This window comes from Portunus trituberculatus, chromosome 24 (genome assembly GCF_017591435.1).
Source record: "Portunus trituberculatus isolate SZX2019 chromosome 24, ASM1759143v1, whole genome shotgun sequence".
NCBI lineage: Eukaryota > Metazoa > Arthropoda > Malacostraca > Decapoda > Portunidae > Portunus > Portunus trituberculatus.
This window is the reverse complement of record NC_059278.1, coordinates 7,807,603-7,824,844: the sequence shown is the minus strand read 5'-3', so window position 1 is coordinate 7,824,844 and position 17,242 is coordinate 7,807,603. Positions and strand designations below refer to the sequence as shown.

Below are 17,242 nucleotides of genomic sequence, written 5' to 3'. Positions count from 1 at the left end.
CCTATTTAGTCTTATTTTATTTATTCATTTGCTTATATATTTATTTATTCCTTTTTTCAGAGAGAGAGAGAGAGAGAGAGAGAGAGAGAGAGAGAGAGATGTGGACACTATATTTTGATACCTTATTCTTACCGGCTTGTGTCGTTCTTTGAACTTCTTTCTTCTCTGCGCCAAGTCACGTGCTCGATGCCCGCTGCTCTCTTGTCAATGTAAACAAACAGTTGCCGAATGTCATTGCTAAATATTGACATTGTTATACATTTATCATTATACATTTTTACACGAACTAAAAATGGCATACAATCATTACATATGCATGTGGCAGTCCTTGTATGAACACATAGAAAACCACATACCACTTCCTTCATAAATTTTGTCCGACATCCCAGCGAATTGATAACTGACTATTTCAATCATCTGCCATTTTTATTCGGCAGCAGTGTTCTTGCTGACTATTTTAGGTCATCATCATATATATCATTACTGTATTTCTGTATTTTTACACTCATGTGGGGCAACTTTAATAATCGGCTCAAAACACATGACATGGATCTGGCAACACCACCCAGAGGCGGGACGCGCAGGCGCACTTGTGCTGTCCCGTCGGGTGGTTCAGTTTGAAATCCAAAAGGAAGGCATCAAGGAAGAAGCAGTTGCTGGTACTTTCGTGTACTTTCTTCCCGCCGTGATGACGGATCCATTTGTTCAGGTAAGGCAGCACATATGTGATGGAGTCTTAGACTGTCTTGGTGCTCATTTATTACTGGTGTGAGGTGAAGGTGGTATTTTGTGAGGATTAATAGCTTAATCAGTCGTCCAAACGTCTTATGGCTCTTGAGATAATTCAATGGAGACTGGTGAGCCTACTGTGCTGTGTGTTGATAATATAAACTGGTAATCCAGTAGTGTGTATATTGAGGGTGTAGAGATGTAGCTAAGAGGGGGTATAGGATCTGGAGTGGAAGGTTAGTTGTGAGGTGTCTGTCTGATCGATGCTGGAATATGCCCATTTATTTTTGCCATGTTGCTGTAAGATAAAGTTTATGATAAGCACTTTTAGAAACCAGAGGAGTGCGTATTTCCTGATGAAACTGCATGTAAGCTAACTACTGGGAACGATGAATGCCTTCGTTATCTGTTCCAACCGCCGCTCCACTTAGATGTGGTGTTTAGTTTCATCATTTGAATCATGTTAGGGACGTGCTTGAGTATAGATGCAGGTAATGATTTACTATGAAAATACTCATGATATCTATGTTCTCTCAAAGTATTTAAATTTTAGAAATATATGTTATGCACATGGCCCAAACGACTAGAGAACATACAGATGTTTGAATAGGTGAGAAAAAACAAACTCATTATGTTGAACTGAAAGCAAGCAATGATTGTTCAAGATGTGGTAGAAGTCAGGATATGTTGTATGATTATAGGAGTGAAATCCAAATTGAAAATTTTGTGGTTACAATGAATACATTCAATAACTTCACATTGAATTATTTCACTTAAGCTAACTTTCTTAAAAATAAAATGTCGTCTGTTAATCTGTGGATCTTATGTAATCTTAACTTCCTACCCATTTCTCGAGGGATAACCACATTAGTCCTGCAGCCTTTTTACTTTTTTTTTTTCCTCCCTCCAAGTTTCAGTATTTCACTTGTCTCATCATGGCTTTATTTGCTCTTCTCATTAGTTTGAACTCATCATTTTGTGTAATTTAAACCCCATATTAATTTGCTTAGGTTAAGTTGGTGCCATTAGGTTAGGTCAAGAACTGGCTCTGGCCATTCTGATCCCTAGTTTCTCCAGTTCTGGCCCGAATCACACTGATATCCTGGCAATGCTGCCTCCAACCTAGCTTCATATCATAATGCTGGCTGGAGTGACCAGGGTGTTTGGCTAGTGATTGGAAATCAGTTAGGTTAGGTGGTGATACATGATAGCTGGCTGAAAGTCATGGGTGAGCACCAGCCCAGTCTCTCTGGGTCAACATTGTTAGTACCGTTATTGCTGTTACTTATTTTTGAGGACTTTTTTTGTATGATTTTCTTTTTTTGTTGCAAATCATTAGTTTCTGATGCAATAGGGAATCTTGAAGTGAGGAGGAAAAAAGTAGAAAACTGGTAATTTATTGTGAAAAAAAGCAGATTAAATCAAAACAGCCAAAAAACTACCAGGAAGAAAAATTATTTCGTCTGGAATAGAGACTGGTAAAAGAGTGAAATTTAGCTTATTTTGTGTGGCTATTCTAAACCATTATTTTTTCTTACTGCTTTTCATCTATTGATTTTTATTGTTTTACTATCTTAAATTTCAAGCTAAAGTTTTAAATTTTTCAACAGAGGATGATGGCCCGAAGCCATGCGCGACGGGCAGCAGTGGCCCAGACATTGGGGAACAAGGAAAATGTGTCTATGTCAGATTCCACTCGCTCCAGGTTGAAGCATCTCAGTGCTCTTCACTCAGGTACTGTTGGACAGAATGCTGTTGTTTTTTTTTTTATTATTCATATTTATGTGGTTGAGCAACTCAGAGATATATTTGAAATGCAAAAAAATTAAAACTACTAAATTCCTTGATTACTTTTTAACAATAGGTAACTCCAGTGAGGCTCTTAGTCCACTTCAACCATCTGTTGATAACATTGAGCCTCCCAGGACTGCCTCGCTCCCAAAAAAATCTGACTTCAGTCCAGACAGGAAATTGAGAAAGGAGCCTGGAGATATGGAAATGCATCAGCCAGTCAAAATTGGAGAGAACCAAGGCCCCACTTCCCCTCATAAGCCAAGACTGACCTCTCTGGCTAAGAGATGTCAAGAAATAAATAATTGGGATGATGACTACTCTTATCACTCATCTAGTCATGGCTCTCAGGTAGCAGTAGGGGGGAACTCTGCTTCACCAAAAAAGTTTGATGTGCATGGTGCTTACTCTCTATCTGCTTCTAATCCTGGTAAGATCAAGCCACTGGAAGTAGAGGAACTAACAAAAAACACTAATGTTCTTCAAAGCCCTTCACGCTCATCGTCAACGTCATCTTATGGCAGTGTTGGTAGTGGTGGTGAGTCTTCTCTTTCAAGCTATGCTTCCTTGTCTCCAGCCACTAAGGCACCTTCCTCTCCTCATGTTGCTCAGCATCCCAAGCTTCAGTCCAATCTTCAGACACCAAACAAGACAGAGTTAAGCCAGAATGCCAATGCCTCTCCCACAAAAAAACTACTCTGGGACCGAGGATTGCTTAATTCATTGGTAAGTAAACCAAGTTTGAGTGATTTTGATAGAAATTTTTAATGAAGAATTGAAGCAATAAGTATAAGAGTGTGCACAACAAAGTTATCCCTAAGTTTTACCACCTGTTATTGTTGAATTTTTCTGTATGCATGTGGTTTCCATCTATATTTTCATGGTTATAGCTCTTTTAAGTTTGCTTAATACATACTTCAAAGGGCAAGTATCAGGACACTTCCAGAACTGGTTTGGCCTTTTCATTTGGAAGTTACCTGACTTGCTTCTTGGGAGAGGCAGTTAAGCAGTATCTCTGTTTCTCTTTTCCTTGATTAATGGTGGGCTTAGTTACCCTAATTTACATTTAAAAGCAAATAAAATAATGGTATATACATAGCAACATCAATATAAAGTAAAACAAAACAACCTCTGTGCGAATGGATGGGCAGCAAACATTGCCTGTGAATGTAACAGGTGGAAGAACTTATATGTTCAGGGATTTCCTTCAGTGTTTCCTGGGATTTGCACTTGTTATGAAATGCATGTAATACAATGGGTATTCTCTGCTTATCTTCCTTTGATTTTTTGCTTGAATAACAGCTTGTATAACTTATTGCAGATCAATCTAAATGATGGTTTACAAGAAGCTTTGGTAAGTTTGAATACAGACTCCACAACTAACAGCTGTTAGGATACTTCTCAAAGTTAAGAGTAATCTAAGTTATGCTTTAGATCAAATAGTGCTAAGTTTCCATGGTATTCTTTGCTTACATGGTATTAAAGTACAACAACTGAAAAAAAATTGTATTGTTTGTCCTATTGTTATTGCAGGTAGTAGTTGACTTATGATCGAGATTGGTTCCAAGAGACCAGTCGTTAATCGATCTGGTTAGGAGCTGATATATGTTGTATCATATTTTATGAACATTTTATTTTCTCATTATTGTAACCTTTGTATCATCATTGTCTTAGTAGTTATCATGTTTGACCACATTCTACAGTTTAGTTTTTGTTTTTATATTTGTCAAATTTGAATCACATTATTGTTATTAAGTTCGTCCAATTTAAGTCAAGCACTATGGCATAATACAATAGCCTCCTAGTCGCCAGGCAGCACCAGCAGCTAGCCTAAAACATCTAGAAAAGTGGTCATAATGCAGTCAGTCCTAAGTCACATAGGTAGTAAGTCAACAACTACCTGTATTATTTTTATTATTATCATCATCATCATTATTATTATTATTATACATATTCCTGGTTATACCAGTCTTCACCAAATGTATCTTTTGTGCAGAGTTGTAAGGTTTTTTTTTTAAGTATGGGTCATTTAAGTGATATACATAAAAAAAAATTTTTTTTATTTATCTATATATTTTCATGTCCAAAGGATTGATAAATGCTTGATACATGTATAAATGAAAACATTTGGGGAAATGAAGAGATAGCTTTTATGATTTGTTATTTTTATGTTGGACAGGAAGCACAAGGTTTTACCCCGACTGACTCTCGCTCAAAACTCTACTATGATTTTAAGAAAGACCAACAGAAAAATGCAAATGAAGAAAGTCCATCCAAGACTTTCTCAACAACAAGGATTCCTTCACCTCCTGCCAGCCCCTCTAAGGTGAGAAGCATAAGTCTTGCAGAACTTATAAGAAGCAACAGTCCTCAAAAATCCAGTCAAGTAACAAAGCAAGAAAGTTCTACTGCCTGCTTGCCTGTCACTCAAACCTCTAACACTTGCTTGCCACTGCCGCCACCACCTCCTGTGGTTGTGTCATGTCTGCCCAAAAGTCCAGTGTCAAGTCCTTCTCGCCTGTTTGCTCGTGTATCCAGTCCTGAAACAAAGATTAAGGTATGATGTGTATTAACTTGTTTTACATGTGTTTAGCATTGCAAGCATGTATAATTACTGGCTGCTCTCTTGTGACATTAGTCATATAAATCATCTCTTGGCTATACATATATGAATTTGTCTTATGTAATAAAGTTGATTGTTAGGGACGAGGACGAGATGTCAGCCCATCCAAAGTGGGAGAAATGAGAAGTCGTTGGGAGCAACACATTCGTCAGGCATCTCCAGAGCGAACTGACCGCTCTCGTAGCCCAAGAAAAACTGAGAGTCCGAAGAAAGTTCCTTCACCTAAGAAAAACCAACAAGTGACCTCTACTAGCAACACTGAAATCCCTTCCCAGTCTGCTTCTGTGAACCATGAAAGCCCATCAAAGAGTCCTGAAAAGTAGGTCAAAGCCTGAAATGTGGACATAGACACCCAGTGTTGTATTGATTTGCTTATATAAATGTAACTATTGCATTTTTTTTTTAAGAATATAAATTCCCCCCCACCCCACCCCCAACCAGGTACAATCAGAGTGGATTTAAACGTTTCACATCTGAACGCAAAAGTTGGCGTGAGGTTAGTCCACATAAACCTGGGCCGATTGGAGAAGTGGTAAAAGGAGAAGCTCCTATGCCCCAAGCTGTACCTCTTGTAGACCAGCCATTCTCTTCTTCTGTTAGAGAAAGAGCTGCAGCCTTTGACAGTGCAAGTAAGTTATCAGTACAAAGTGGATTATACTCTGCTCTTGAAAGAATGTTTAGGCATTGAGCAAGCACCATTAGGTAATGTGCCTTATCACAGTTTTCTTTAATGTGTTGGTTCTTTTTATTTTTTAATTGAAATTTAAATATTGAACATTGATTAATTTGCTTACCAAACAATGCAGTGCTACAAATGGTTTGGATTTCAAAATAATGGTCTGGGTTTCACATGAATGTTACATTTGATAACATAGCTCTACTGTGTTGTCATGGGGTGGTTATTGGTAGGGTCAGGTGACTCAAGACAGAGTGATGGGTGGCACACAGGGATGCCACAGAACGCCTGACTTCTGATCTTTCTAAGATTTGTGATTGGGCCAGAGAAAACTTAGTAGGGTTCAATGCCTCAAAAACTCAATTCCTCCATCTATCAACTCGACATAACCTTCCAGACAACTATCCCCTCTTCTTCAATGACACTTAACTGTCTCCCTCTTCCACACTGAATATCCTTGGTCTATCCTTACTCATAATCTTAGCTGGAAATTTCATGTCTCATCTCTTACTAAAACAACTTCTATGAAGTTAGGCGTTTTGAGGCGTCTCCGCTAGTTTTTTTCGCCCCTCCAACTGCTAACTCTGTACAAGGGCCTTATCTGTCCTTGTATGGAGTATTCTTTGCATGTTTGGAGAGGTTTCCACTCACAGTTTTATTAGATAGGGTGATCAAAAGCTTTTCATCTCATCAACTCTTCCTCTGACTGACTGTCTTCAGCCTCTTTCTCACCACTGTAATGTTGCATCTCTTCCTCTTTTAATGCTATTTTCTTGCTAACTGCATGGCTCCCCTCCTCCGGGGCCTCACTGCACAAGGCTTTCCTCCTCTCATCCCTATTCTGTCCCTATTCTTAGAGGGAGGGTGGTAGAACACTAAGGTATTGAAGTAAAACCAGATAAGATAAAGGCAAGAGCTGGGCTGTAATGTAAACGCCATATTTAATGCTGTCTTTAGTGTGTCAAAGGTTACAAATATTTATGTAATGAAAATTATGTAACATATTCTTTAACTGTTTTGAGAGAAGAGGTAGGAGGGTTGCCTGTCCTTTCCACCCATGTGTTAAGTTGATAATTGGTCTTGTGGAGACATGACAACATAGCTCATGAGGTATTCCCGTACTCCTCCAATGCCCAAACGTTCTTTCAAGAGTTCGTGAGGATGTATAGGTAGATTTTTCAACTATATAAAGATGTATGTTTTATGGATGGAAAAATAGATATATTGATGAAATTTTAAATAAAAAGCAAGAAAATTGTCTGGAAGAACAAATAGTAGCTAGTTGTGGATAACTTGGTTTATATGTATATTATATATCCAATGGAACCTGACTTGCCGAATGTCTCCCTCTTTTTAACAAATCAGTTACCAGACAAAATTTGAAGCTTAAAATTGCCCCAATTGTTGTACCAAAACTTGATTTTTGAACAATCCGTGGGAATGTCTATGGGCAAACCAATTGGCCGAAATTTGGATTGACTCAGCACACCCCATACTCCCTGCAGTATGTATCCTCTTTCTAATGCTTTTGTGTTTGTCTCAGCTGGAGTAAACAAAGGATCATTGTTATAATAACAGTGTTTAACTGACAGCAAGATGGCATATGCAGATCTTCCAGATGACATTTGTCATGCATCACTACCTGTCTTGAAATAGGTGAGCTGCCTCTTATGCAATCAGCTGTGATGACATCATTAACCAACATGGCAGCCCAAACAAACATCTCACAGAATCACGTGACTCCCAAGACTTGACATACTAGCAAAGCATCTCGGAAAAGTAATTTTTCTAGTTCCACATTTATAGTAAAGTTATCTTAATTTTCTATTTTGCATGTTCATTGAACAGTACAGCGTTATTTCAAATATGGTTTTGCTGGTATGGCAAATTTCGGGAGTCACAAGATTTCGAGAGATGTTTGTTTGGGCTGCCATATGGGCTAAGGACATCATCACAGCACAAAAGCACCTATTTCAGGACATAAATCCTCTGACTTGTTCTGCCCCTGATGAAGGACTGTTCTCAAGACTATCGAACACTTCCTGTTTCACTGCTCACATTTCAATTCCCATGCACTACACGTCACTCTCAACTCTTGGCCCTAAGCACAATAACTTGACTTGCCCACCCTCCTGGTGGCCTCAGGCATCCACCCTTCACGGTACCATGTCACCGTCTGTCTCACCTGTGCCATCTTGAAGATGACCAGTCAGCTGCCACACCTGTGATAGCTTTACAGGACTACTCTAGGGCTCATAAGAACCACTAGGTCTTTATAGCCCAATCCTTTGTTTCTTCCAGCTGAGAGGCACACAAAAGCATTTAATAGAGGATAAGTAATGCAGGGAGCATGGACTGCATGTTAAGTCACTCTCTCAAACACCCCTGGGATTCAGGAATGGATAAATCTGTTACGTTGATTCCTAAAAGGAAAATGGTTTAGGTTTTCGATCATTTTGGTTTGTGAAAGGCCTTTGGAAACTAATTTGAAAGCGAGGTTCATTATATGTACCTATACATGTAATTCCCAGGAGGAGGTAGTAGACACCTACTGAAACAATAACTTAATCCCAGAGAGATCTAATAGCACTAGTTCAGAGGATGCTGTGAACCTTCCATTAAAGCTAGTTGTGATTTCGCTGAACGTTTCCCTTTGTGTCTCACAACTCAAGGGGGCAGTCACAGTCTGCCCTCTAAAGACAACTCTCCTTCACACAAAACTACATACACTTACCACTCATACACCCTTCACTTGAAAATCAAAATTTAAAAGAAAAATGCGAACTCCAATCAATGCCTCGGAGTCCCTTTCTGGGGAGGGGACCAAAAATGTCCCCAGATCTGACGCCTCTCTTGATAACGACCCCAAATGCATTGACACTTCCCTCAACTTTTTCTACATTAACTTCTGCAACATTCGTGGTCTTAGTTCTAATTTTCAATCTAGAACACCACCTCTCCTCTACTAAACCTCTTCTTTTCCTCACTGAAACACAGCTGTCTGAGGCAACTGACAGTAGCCCTTCTCTGTTCCCTCCTACTTTCTCTATTCTCATTTTCATTCCAAAGCTGGATGTTGCGTCTATGTGCGCAACGACTTAACTTGCTCTCGTGCCCACACTCTTGAGTCTTCCGAATTTTCCACCATCTGGCTTTGACTTAACAGTCACTCTCAAACTAAATTCATCTGTGCTGTTTATCTCTCCCCTAACTCTTCTGACTATAGTAAATTCTTCGACTACTTAACTTCCAAAGTGGAGCACATTCTGTCCCTCTACCCTTTCACTGAGATTTCCATTCTTGGAGATTTCAATGTTCACCACCAGCTTTGGCTTTCCTCTCCCTTCACTGACCATCCTGGTGAACTAGCCTTCAACTTTGCTATCCTCCATGACCTAGAGCAACTGGTGCAACACCCTACTCGTATTCCTGACCGTCTTGGAGACACGCCCAACATTCTTGATCTCTTCCTCACCTCTAATCCTTCTGCTTATGCTGTCACCCTTTCATCTCCGTTGGGCTCCTCCGATCACAATCTCATTTCTGTATCTTGTCCTATTTTTCCAATCCCTCCACAGGATCCCCAAAGCGAAGGTGCCTCTGGCGTTTTGCCTCTGCCAGTTGGGGGACCTGAGGAGGTATTATGCTGATTTTCCTGGAATGATTATTGCTTCCGTGTCAGAGACCCATCTCTTTGTGCTGAACGCATAACAGAGGTGATAGTGTCTGGCATGGAGGCGTACATTCCTCATTCTTTTCTCAACCTAAACCTTCTAAACCTTGGTTTAACTCAGCCTGTTCTCGTGCTATACATGATAGAGAGGTTGCCCACAAAAGGTACTTGAGCCTTCCATCTCCTGAATCTCATGCACTTTATATCTCTGCCCGGAATCATGCCAAGTCTGTTCTTCAACTTGCCAAACACTCTTCATAAATAGAAAATGTCAAAATCTTTCAAACTCAAACTCCCTCGTGACTTCTGGCATCTAGCCAAAACATCTCAAATAACTTCACTTCTTCATCTTTCCTCCTTTATTTCATCCTGATGGCACCACTGCCATCTCTTCTGTCTCTAAAGCTGAACTCTTCTCTCAAACCTTTGCTCACAACTCCACCTTGGATGATTCTGGGCTTGTCCCTCCCTCTCCTCCCTCTGACTATTTCATGTCTACAATTAAAATTCTTCGTAATGATGTTTTCCATGCCCTTGCTGGCCTAAACCCTCGGAAGGCTTATGGACCTGATGGGGTCCCTCCTATTGTTCTCAAAAACTGTGCTTCTGTGCTTGCACCTTGCCTGGCCAAACTCTTCCAACTTTGTCTATCGACTTCTACCTTTCCTTCCTGCTGGAAGTTTGCCTACATTCAGCCTGTTCCTAAAAAGGGTGACCGTTCTAACCCCTCAAACTACCGTCCTATAGCTTTAATCTCTTGCTTGTCTAAAGTTTTTGAATCTATCCTGAATAGGAAGATTCTCAAACATCTGTCACTTCACAATCTTCTGTCTGATCGCCAGTATGGCTTCCGTCAAGGTCGCTCTACTGGTGATCTTCTGGCTTTCCTTACTGAGTCTTGGTCATCCTCTTTAGAGATTTCGGTGAAACTTTTGCTGTAGCGTTAGACATATCAAAAGCTTTTGATAGAGTCTGGCATAAAGCTTTGATTTCAAAACTGCCCTCCTACGGCTTCTATCCTTCTCTCTGCAACTTTATCTCAAGTTTCCTTTCCGACCGTTCTATTGCTGCTGTGGTAGACGGCCACTGTTCTTCTCCTAAATCTATTAATAGTGGTGTTCCTCAGGGTTCTGTCCTGTCACCCACTCTTTCTATTATTCATTAATGACCTTCTTAACCAAACTTCTTGCCCTATCCACTCCTACGCTGATGATACCACCCTACATCTTTCCACGTTCTTTCAGAGACGACCAACCCTTCAGGAAGTCAACAGATCACGCAGGGACGCCACAGAACGCCTGACTTCCAATCTTTCTAAGATTTCCGATTGGGGCAGAGAAAATCTAGTAGTTTTCAATGCCTCAAAACTCAATTCCTCCATCTATCAACTCAACCTTCCAGACAACTATCCCTCTTCTTCAATGACACTCAACTGTCTCCTCTTCCACATTGAATATTCTTGGACTGTCCTTTACTCATAATCTTAACTTGAAACTTCACATCTCATCTCTTGCTAAAACAGCTTCTATGAAGTTAGGCATTCTGAGGCGTCTCCAAGTTTTTCTTGTCCCTCCAACTGCTTATTCTGTATAAGGGTCTTATCCGCCCATGTATGGAGTACTCTTCGCATGTTTGTGGGGGCTCCAGTCACAGTTTTACTAGATAAGGTGGAATCAAAAGCTTTTCGTGTCATCAAGTCCCTTCCTCTGACTAACTGTCTTCAGCCTCTCTCACTGCCGAAATGTTGCATCTCTTTCTATCTTTTATCGCTATTTTCATGCTAACTTCTGATCTTGCTAACTGCATGCCTCCCTTCCTCCTGCGGCCTCATTGCACAAGGCTTTCTTCTTCCTCTCATCCCTATTCTGTCCAACTTTGTAACACAAGAGTTAACCAGTACTCTCAATCATTCATACCTTTCACTGGTAAATTCTGGAACTCCCTCCCTGCATCTGTATTTCCGAATTCCTACGAGTTGTCTTCCTTTAAGAGAGAAGTATCGAGGCATTTGCTCCCTAATTTTGGCTGACGCTATTCCACTTTTTAGAGAGCCAGCACTCAAGTGGGCTTTTTTCTGTGGCTGGTGCTCTTCCCTACATAAAGAAAAAAAAAAAGATCATCACCGTTGTGTGGTGGTCATCCAGCAAGTTATTCCTATACAGAAAGAGCTTAGAGCTCATAATGATCAATCTTTGGATAGAATTGAGGCTATTCACATCATGAAAATGAGGTCACAGCCCCTCTAGTTATATCCCATATCAAGTTGTTAGTTGAACAGAGAGAAGTTCAACTGTTTCCCTCACCATACCAGTACTTGAACCTGGGACTTCTCAGTTGTGAGCCAAGTGTGAGTGTGGGTGGGTGGGTGTGTGCATGCATGCGTGCATGCACACACATACATGCACATAGGTAAGTAGATAGATATGTATATGTTTTATTGGTTATAGAAAAGCAAGAACCCCAGAAGGATCCAGCAGAGATGAGTGTGCAGGAACGTCTTGCCATCTTCAGCAAGAAGCAAGGTGGAGCTTTGGTCCCTAAGGCTCCATTTGGCCAGCCAGTTCCAGCCAAGGTTGATATCTTTGCAGTTCAATTTTTTTTTTTTTTTTTTTTTTGGCCATATTATGTAGTATTTAACTATCCCATTTCCTCGTAAGGGAATGTTTTGTTTATCCCATGATAGACATACAGATGAAAATTCAAGGTAGCTGCATGATTTATATTTGTATTTCCTTCTATATTATTATTATTTTTTTTATTTTTATTATTATTGTTATTGTTACTTTTATTTTATTTATTTATATATTTTTATGATAGCATATATTTTTTTGTTATGTTTTATACATTGGTAATGGCTGAAAATTGCCAGGCTCTCCAAAGTGGTAGTGTTGGGAGCCAAGAAGCAGCTATCCACTCTTCTGTGGCTCATTCCCAGCCTGTACAAAGACCCTCTAAGAGGATGGCATCAGAAGCTGCTTCTACATTTGAACACCATGGATCTGTATCCCAGAAGAGTAAGAGTTGTATGATTTTTTTGTGACTAAATCATTACTTGCCATGCTCTAACTCTAACCTTTAGCTAACATTTTTTTCTCTCCTTTCGCTTACCTTCACCATCACACTTACAGTTCATTCAAATATAAGAGCATTTACTTCCCCAAATATTTACTCTACTATTCACATAAGTGTTTCATTCCCTTTGACAATCTACCACCTACCTAGCACATTATCAAAACCTCTTATATATTTTATTTTATGCCCTCTCTTTATGTCAAGCATTTCAATATGTAAGGTATTTTGATAGGTGAGTTATAAATATAGCTCTTGTTTTCTTATGAATATTTACAGATGATAAGCACATGTCTCCAGATAAAAAAAGGATCACTAACTTTGAACAACAAAGGAAAGCCTTTGAATACATTGAAGACAGTTGGCAGGACAATGACATTTCCTCAAAAGTGCGAGCAGAACGCCAGCAGGAGATGGAAGTTCTGCTGAACAGGTTCAAGAAGCCAAAGCAAATGCCAAAATCAAACAACATTGAAAATAGACATCAGTCATTAAGTAATTATATTTTTCTTTTTGATGTTTGTGCATATTTTTATTTTTGCAGCACAATTGGTAACATCATTAGCACAACCTCGTTTCTAATGTCTCCTTTGTGCCACTTATGTAAAGATGAGAAGCCAAGATATCCTGTGGAGTCAGAATCAGAGTATTTGGAGAGTGATGAATCAATTGGAGAGTCATCCACCTCCGAGGACTCTTCCCAGGACAACATGCCTGGACCTCCCAAACCTCCTCGCCTCTACAAGGACGTCATCCCAGAAGCCCCACCCCTTCAGGATGCTGTTGCTAGACGCACCCAATTGTCTCCACTAAGTAGGTTTAATTGTACTGAATCGGGAAATACAGGCAACCCCTGCTTAACGAAGGGGTTACGTTCCTAAAAAAAAAACTTCATTAAGCGAACCGATTATAACAAGTTTAACCCCTGACTTGAACTTCCACTGAGAGTAAACAAAGTGAGAGTGCATCATAGTACAGTGAAAGGTTTAATGAAAGTAAAAATTATGAAGTTAAACATTTAGGCAGTTTAATTTAAGTCACTATAATGTACGTAACTTTATAATGTTGATCTTAAATTTATGAAGGGAGGGAGAGTGAAGCGGGAAAGACACTAACTGGCAACCTGTGGAATGTAAACAAAGGGTGCATCATTGTATCACATACAAAACTTATGTGCCACATTTCCACAAGGCTTTCCATTTTATCCATTGTAGAGTCACGAGTTTAGGTGGTTCTATTAGCTTGCAAGGAACATATGGTCTCACCAGCCTTCTTAATAGAGTCTGTTGACTGGAAAATAGTAGACAGTAGATGGAGTCAAGTTTTCTCGCTTCTCTCGTGTCTGTGAATAATATCCAGCTTCACTTCGAGAGTAAGAGACTTCCTGGTCTTCCTAGCAACGCTAGACGACATTGCAGGACGGTTTGGTGGTAAGTTGAGCGAGGGAAGACGAGCTGCTGCTGACACTTATTGTTTTGAACTAGGGGAGCGAGTGGTGCGCATGTTGTCCACAAGAGGCGCTAATGTATTCAAAAGCCTGTCGGCTTGCATGACATGGCGGTGCTTTCAAACTTGGAAAAAATTTCCTGGATAAAACTTCGTTAAAGCGAGTTTGGTGTTCGTTAAACGAGCAGATGAAACCTTCGTTGTAGCGAAATTTCATTGTGTGAACCTTCGTTAAGTGGGGGTTGCCTGTACAGTAAATCCTCGATATAATAAAAGATACGAGGACAGGGATTTGTCGTTATATCCAATGGAAATACCAGACAGATCCGTTATATAGCGAAGTTTGTCTGGTATTTATACCTGCTGCCGCATTGCTCCAGCAGCACACCACATGAAGTTCCTGTGACAACTTGTTATGGGGATGACGCCCTCGTGTTAACAGATGAAAATCTGTTATAGCGAGGGTTCATCCAGTCAGATTTTTTGTCCGTTATATCTGATACTTGGTATATCGAGATCTGTTATATCAAAGGTTTACTGTACATTAAATTTCTCATAAACTGTAATTCTTTGGACTTGTCAACATTTATAATTAAGATTCTTGTTTATTTCTTGCTTTTCATTCTACAGAAGTTCATCAGTCTCCCAAGAAAGAATTTATACCAAAGATGAAACCTGGTTGCATCTACCCTTCATTGTCAGACATTGAGTCCCACTCTGAAGCTCCAGACAGTCAGGATGAGGATGTCAAGGACTCTAGGTATGTATATAATATGATATTGCCTCCAGATGTTTGCTCTCCTGCAAGGAAACCATTCACACCAAAGAAGAAACCAGGCTTCCTGTACCCATCACTCTCAGATATTGAGTCTCGCTCAGAAGCTCCTGACAGTCAAGATGAGGAGACAGATTCTAGGTATGACAAGTTTTGCTGCGTGTGTAATGTTTATCAATCAGTATTCTTAGTGATTCTGTTTGTTTTGTAATTACTAATTTCCTTTTTAGACCACTTCTGCTTTAGTATTTTGCTAGCTACATACAAATGATTACTTAACATCCATCTTTATCTTCATTTAATTGTCATCATAACAAATCTGTATTTTAAGCAGCTTTTGTTTAATAAAGTGATACCTAGAATGATAGCCAGATGAATTAGTGCAACAAAAGAGCATGCAAATTATCAAGAAGCTCATTTCTTCTTTGGTGCATTTAATTGAAAGGAATGATTTATTGATTGCATGTTGTTATCTGTTTTAAGTAGAAGATTGATAACAAAGTGCATCTGGAGGTGAGACAAAAAGCCTGTAAGTAATGGTTAGTTAGTTACTATTATTTCTGATTGTTGCATTGTTCATGAGACAATTTTATTGTGTATACATATTCATTTAATATCTAGTATAAAGAACAAAATATTAAAGAATTCATGTTACAGTTTTGCAGAGAGTGTGTTAACATGTACCTCTATGGAGAGTCTGGGACAGAAGATTCAGAAAGTTGCAAACACTGGATCCAGGAGGCCACTGTCTATGATTGAAGAAAGTACATACTCTCAGACCCGTGTAAGTTTGGAGCTAATGTGATTAGGTATTTAAGGTTTTGATAAATTTTGTTTGTTGTGATAATTACGAGATTTGAGATTGTGACAGATTTTGTTAGGTATGATGATTATTGTAACAGTGACAGCAAAGTGCAATTTCAGGTAAATAGTTCCATGTCTGAAAGTACAATGGAGGCTCTTGATGCCATTGATGATGCAATCGATGAAGCCTTGGATGACGATTTGTCACCAACACCACCAAAGAGACAGTGCTCACGGGACAATATGGTTAGTGCATAGGGTAATTTTAAGAACTATTATGTCTATATAATCTTTGAATCTGTCTCATCTGACATGTTCTTTCTTTGATCAAGTCCTAAGATGGGAGTTGGGTGAAGTAAGATAGTGATGTGCTTGTGATGTTAACTTGCATTACAAAACTAATCAAACCATATTTTTTGCCCGTCCCAGAATGTTTACAAGACTCCAAAAATCAATGACACACCTCCCAGTCATAACACAGAGGAACAAGATGTTACTCTTGCCCACTCTATCTCCATGTACAGGAAACAGAAACCGGTAAGTTCACATAAAAATACTGTGCTGTATAGTAATCTTGATGTAGGTGGGGTTTTTTTTGGGGGGGTGGGCTAATTATATCCCCATTATAAGGAACTTCTTTGTTTGATTTTCAGCGTACCGGCAGAGTCTGGGAACATTTAGAACTGAATATGATATCATTATTTAATTTGAAAAATCAATTGTTTGAATTGTCTTCTTGCTTCTATAATATTTTTGTCTTGATAACCCACACAGGATGTAATCTGCACCCCAGTACGACAGATAATTCGTCGGCCAGATCTACACTCACCTTCCCCAGAGCCTGTTAGTCCATCAGTAACTGTGAGCGCCCGCATCAAAGAGTTGCAAGAGGAGGTAGGCCACTAGTTCCCAGCTATCATGCTTTCCTCATCACTTGCTTTCTATTGTCTTGTTTCACTGCAAATGTGGAAAGGAGAGGAAAAAAAGATGAGAAAACATTTGAATAAACTGAATGAGTGCTTGGGTAAACCAAGAAAGGAAGAAGAGTTATTTCAATGGGATGTTTCATAAACTAGTGAGTTGCCATGTGTCAGTATCAGACATGTCACCTCACATACAAGAGCAATGCCAAATATGCTTACATTCTTATTCAATATATACATAAGGATGCATTGAGTTTATATGATATACTTTTCTACACAATTCCTGAATCAAATTGTTCATGATCAAAAGTACTTTAGCTGATTTTCTATTGAATTGGCATTTAGATGTATTTGGTCATCTATAAGTTTCCAAAAAGTATGCCATTGATTGGAAATGTAATAATGCAGATGACAGTAAACATGAAGACAATATGTCTGTGCCACTTGAATGTTCAAGGTACAGAAATCAACTTCCTACATTATGGAAGCAACAGTTTTAATGGAAATAGCAACTTGAGTGCCCTGGCGGTAGTAATACAGGCAACTCACAGTTAGCGAACTTTCACACAACAAAATTTTGCTACAACAAACGTTTCCTTTTACTACCATCTGTTCATATAACGAACATCAAACTTGCTTTAATGAAATTTTATCTAGGTAATTTTTTCCAAGTTTGAAAGCCCCGCCGTATCACAAGCCAACATGCTTTTGAATACACCAGCGCCTCTCGTGG

The 17,242-nt window shown here is 39.4% G+C and overlaps 1 protein-coding gene across 8 annotated transcripts in view; it reads left to right on the top strand.

Annotated features, from left to right (window-relative positions):
- Nucleotides 1-526: 526 nt before the first annotated feature.
- Nucleotides 527-17,242, top strand: part of LOC123508078 (anillin-like) — a 27,455-nt gene continuing 10,739 nt past the window's right edge. The window contains exons 1-16 of one of the 8 annotated variants that reach the window (XM_045261505.1): nucleotides 527-709; nucleotides 2,340-2,463; nucleotides 2,594-3,246; nucleotides 3,842-3,874; nucleotides 4,700-4,846; nucleotides 5,224-5,462; nucleotides 5,585-5,772; nucleotides 11,940-12,064; nucleotides 12,362-12,506; nucleotides 12,841-13,056; nucleotides 13,171-13,374; nucleotides 14,638-14,767; nucleotides 15,440-15,566; nucleotides 15,707-15,832; nucleotides 16,016-16,123; nucleotides 16,361-16,480. In XM_045261505.1, coding sequence (XP_045117440.1) covers nucleotides 542-709; nucleotides 2,340-2,463; nucleotides 2,594-3,246; nucleotides 3,842-3,874; nucleotides 4,700-4,846; nucleotides 5,224-5,462; nucleotides 5,585-5,772; nucleotides 11,940-12,064; nucleotides 12,362-12,506; nucleotides 12,841-13,056; nucleotides 13,171-13,374; nucleotides 14,638-14,767; nucleotides 15,440-15,566; nucleotides 15,707-15,832; nucleotides 16,016-16,123; nucleotides 16,361-16,480 — 2,853 coding nt within the window. In that variant the 5' untranslated portion in view covers nucleotides 527-541. Of the gene's footprint in view, nucleotides 710-2,339; nucleotides 2,464-2,593; nucleotides 3,247-3,841; nucleotides 3,875-4,699; nucleotides 5,078-5,223; nucleotides 5,463-5,584; nucleotides 5,773-11,939; nucleotides 12,065-12,361; nucleotides 12,507-12,840; nucleotides 13,057-13,170; nucleotides 13,375-14,637; nucleotides 14,924-15,439; nucleotides 15,567-15,706; nucleotides 15,833-16,015; nucleotides 16,124-16,360; nucleotides 16,481-17,242 lie in introns of all 8 variants that reach the window. The other 7 variants (XM_045261504.1, XM_045261503.1, XM_045261501.1 and 4 more) reach the window with 7 other exon arrangements.